Source organism: Mesitornis unicolor, unplaced genomic scaffold, assembly GCF_000695765.1.
Source record: "Mesitornis unicolor isolate BGI_N332 unplaced genomic scaffold, ASM69576v1 scaffold22212, whole genome shotgun sequence".
Lineage (NCBI taxonomy): Eukaryota > Metazoa > Chordata > Aves > Mesitornithiformes > Mesitornithidae > Mesitornis > Mesitornis unicolor.
This window is the reverse complement of record NW_010171543.1, coordinates 19,907-21,270: the sequence shown is the minus strand read 5'-3', so window position 1 is coordinate 21,270 and position 1,364 is coordinate 19,907. Positions and strand designations below refer to the sequence as shown.

Here is a 1,364-nt window from a genome sequence, read left to right as displayed (position 1 = left end):
TGCAATTCTTGCATAGTCCTGATGCAACCTCCCTTTTGTTACAGTGTTCAGTGCCCTGTGGAGTGGGGCAGAGGACTCGAGATGTGAAGTGTGTTAGCAACCTTGGAGACATCGTTGACGATGAGGAATGTAACGTGAAGCTGCGGCCAAATGATATTGAGAACTGTGACATGGGTCCCTGTGCTAAGAGCTGGTTCCTTACAGAGTGGAGTGACAGGGTAAGTCTTTTCATTATCTTTTTGCTGCAATCTTCTAAAACAATGTAGGTGCATCAGAACTAAAAAAAATATACATCTGTGCAGCCATAAAAGGAGTGACCTTATTTTCCATGTTTATCCTTATCTGTTAAACAGGCAAGAGCAAACAAAAAATAATGATCCTAAGGGCATCTTGAGTTTGTATTAGATACAAGAATGCATTGAAAGGGCAAGTGTGTGGGTACATGGCCAAACATCTGGATTTAGAATTGGCTCTGTGTCTGAACTTCCCAAAATATTGAGTGTGCCGAGATTTATTATTCTGCCTTGCTTAACCTTGAGTCTCAAGATTCAGGCTCTAAGTTTCCCTACTGTTTTTTAAGGGATGGAGGCTTGAGGCCTGGTGTTTGGGTTTAATTTCAAGCCATAAACCAATTATCCTATAGCTGTGAAAAGAGGGGAACAACTTCATAAACTCAGACTTTTGTACTTTGTGAACATGGATGTATTTTATTTTATTCCAGTGAGTGACATTCTCTGCATAAAAGCAGTAAAAGCAGTGGTGATTGACCTTGTTTCATGATTGGGATCAGAGTTGTTCAGTAGTGGTATTTATATGCTTTCATTAGAAGTCTTACAAATATGGGCTAAGGAGAGCCTGGTATTTTGGTCCCTCTTGTGGGTTGAACCCTTCTTGTGAAGTTGAACCTTCAGTCTATAAAATCTCAATTGTATCTCCCTTGACTGGTTGTCAAAGGCAGGCAAAAATCTAATTCATTGTTGAAGCTGTAAGATTACATAGATAAGTTCACAGATTCATTATTTAGATCATTTTGTGGTAGTATCTCTGAAAGGTAGGAATGTCTGGCTCATATGTTATGCATTAGTTTGGACACTCAGAAAATTTTCCACATTTTAGATGCAGAGAAGGAGGAGGAACTTCACAAGTAGGACAGGTAGCTGGTATGTCACATAAATTTGGAAAGGCTGATCAGACTCTTGCTACAAAACTTTCAGCCTCCAGACAACTCAAATAGATTTTATAAAGAGAAAAAACAAATAGTAATAAATCTTTGTTGTTGTCATTTGAACTCATGCTAGGCAAGAGCCTAGCATGGTCAGAAAGTTACCAGGTAAAGGATAGGTTTTAGTTCAAATGGCATAGTT

General features: G+C 38.9%; 1 protein-coding gene across 1 annotated transcript in view; it reads left to right on the top strand.

Annotated features, from left to right (window-relative positions):
- Positions 1–44: 44 nt before the first annotated feature.
- LOC104537253 (thrombospondin type-1 domain-containing protein 4-like) overlaps positions 45–1,364 on the top strand; it is a gene marked incomplete at its 5' end in the record, with an annotated part of 16,341 nt that continues 15,021 nt past the window's right edge. Inside the window, one exon of the mRNA XM_010180077.1 lies at positions 45–218. Within this exon, the coding sequence (XP_010178379.1) occupies positions 45–218 (174 nt within the window). The remainder of the gene's footprint in view (positions 219–1,364) is intronic.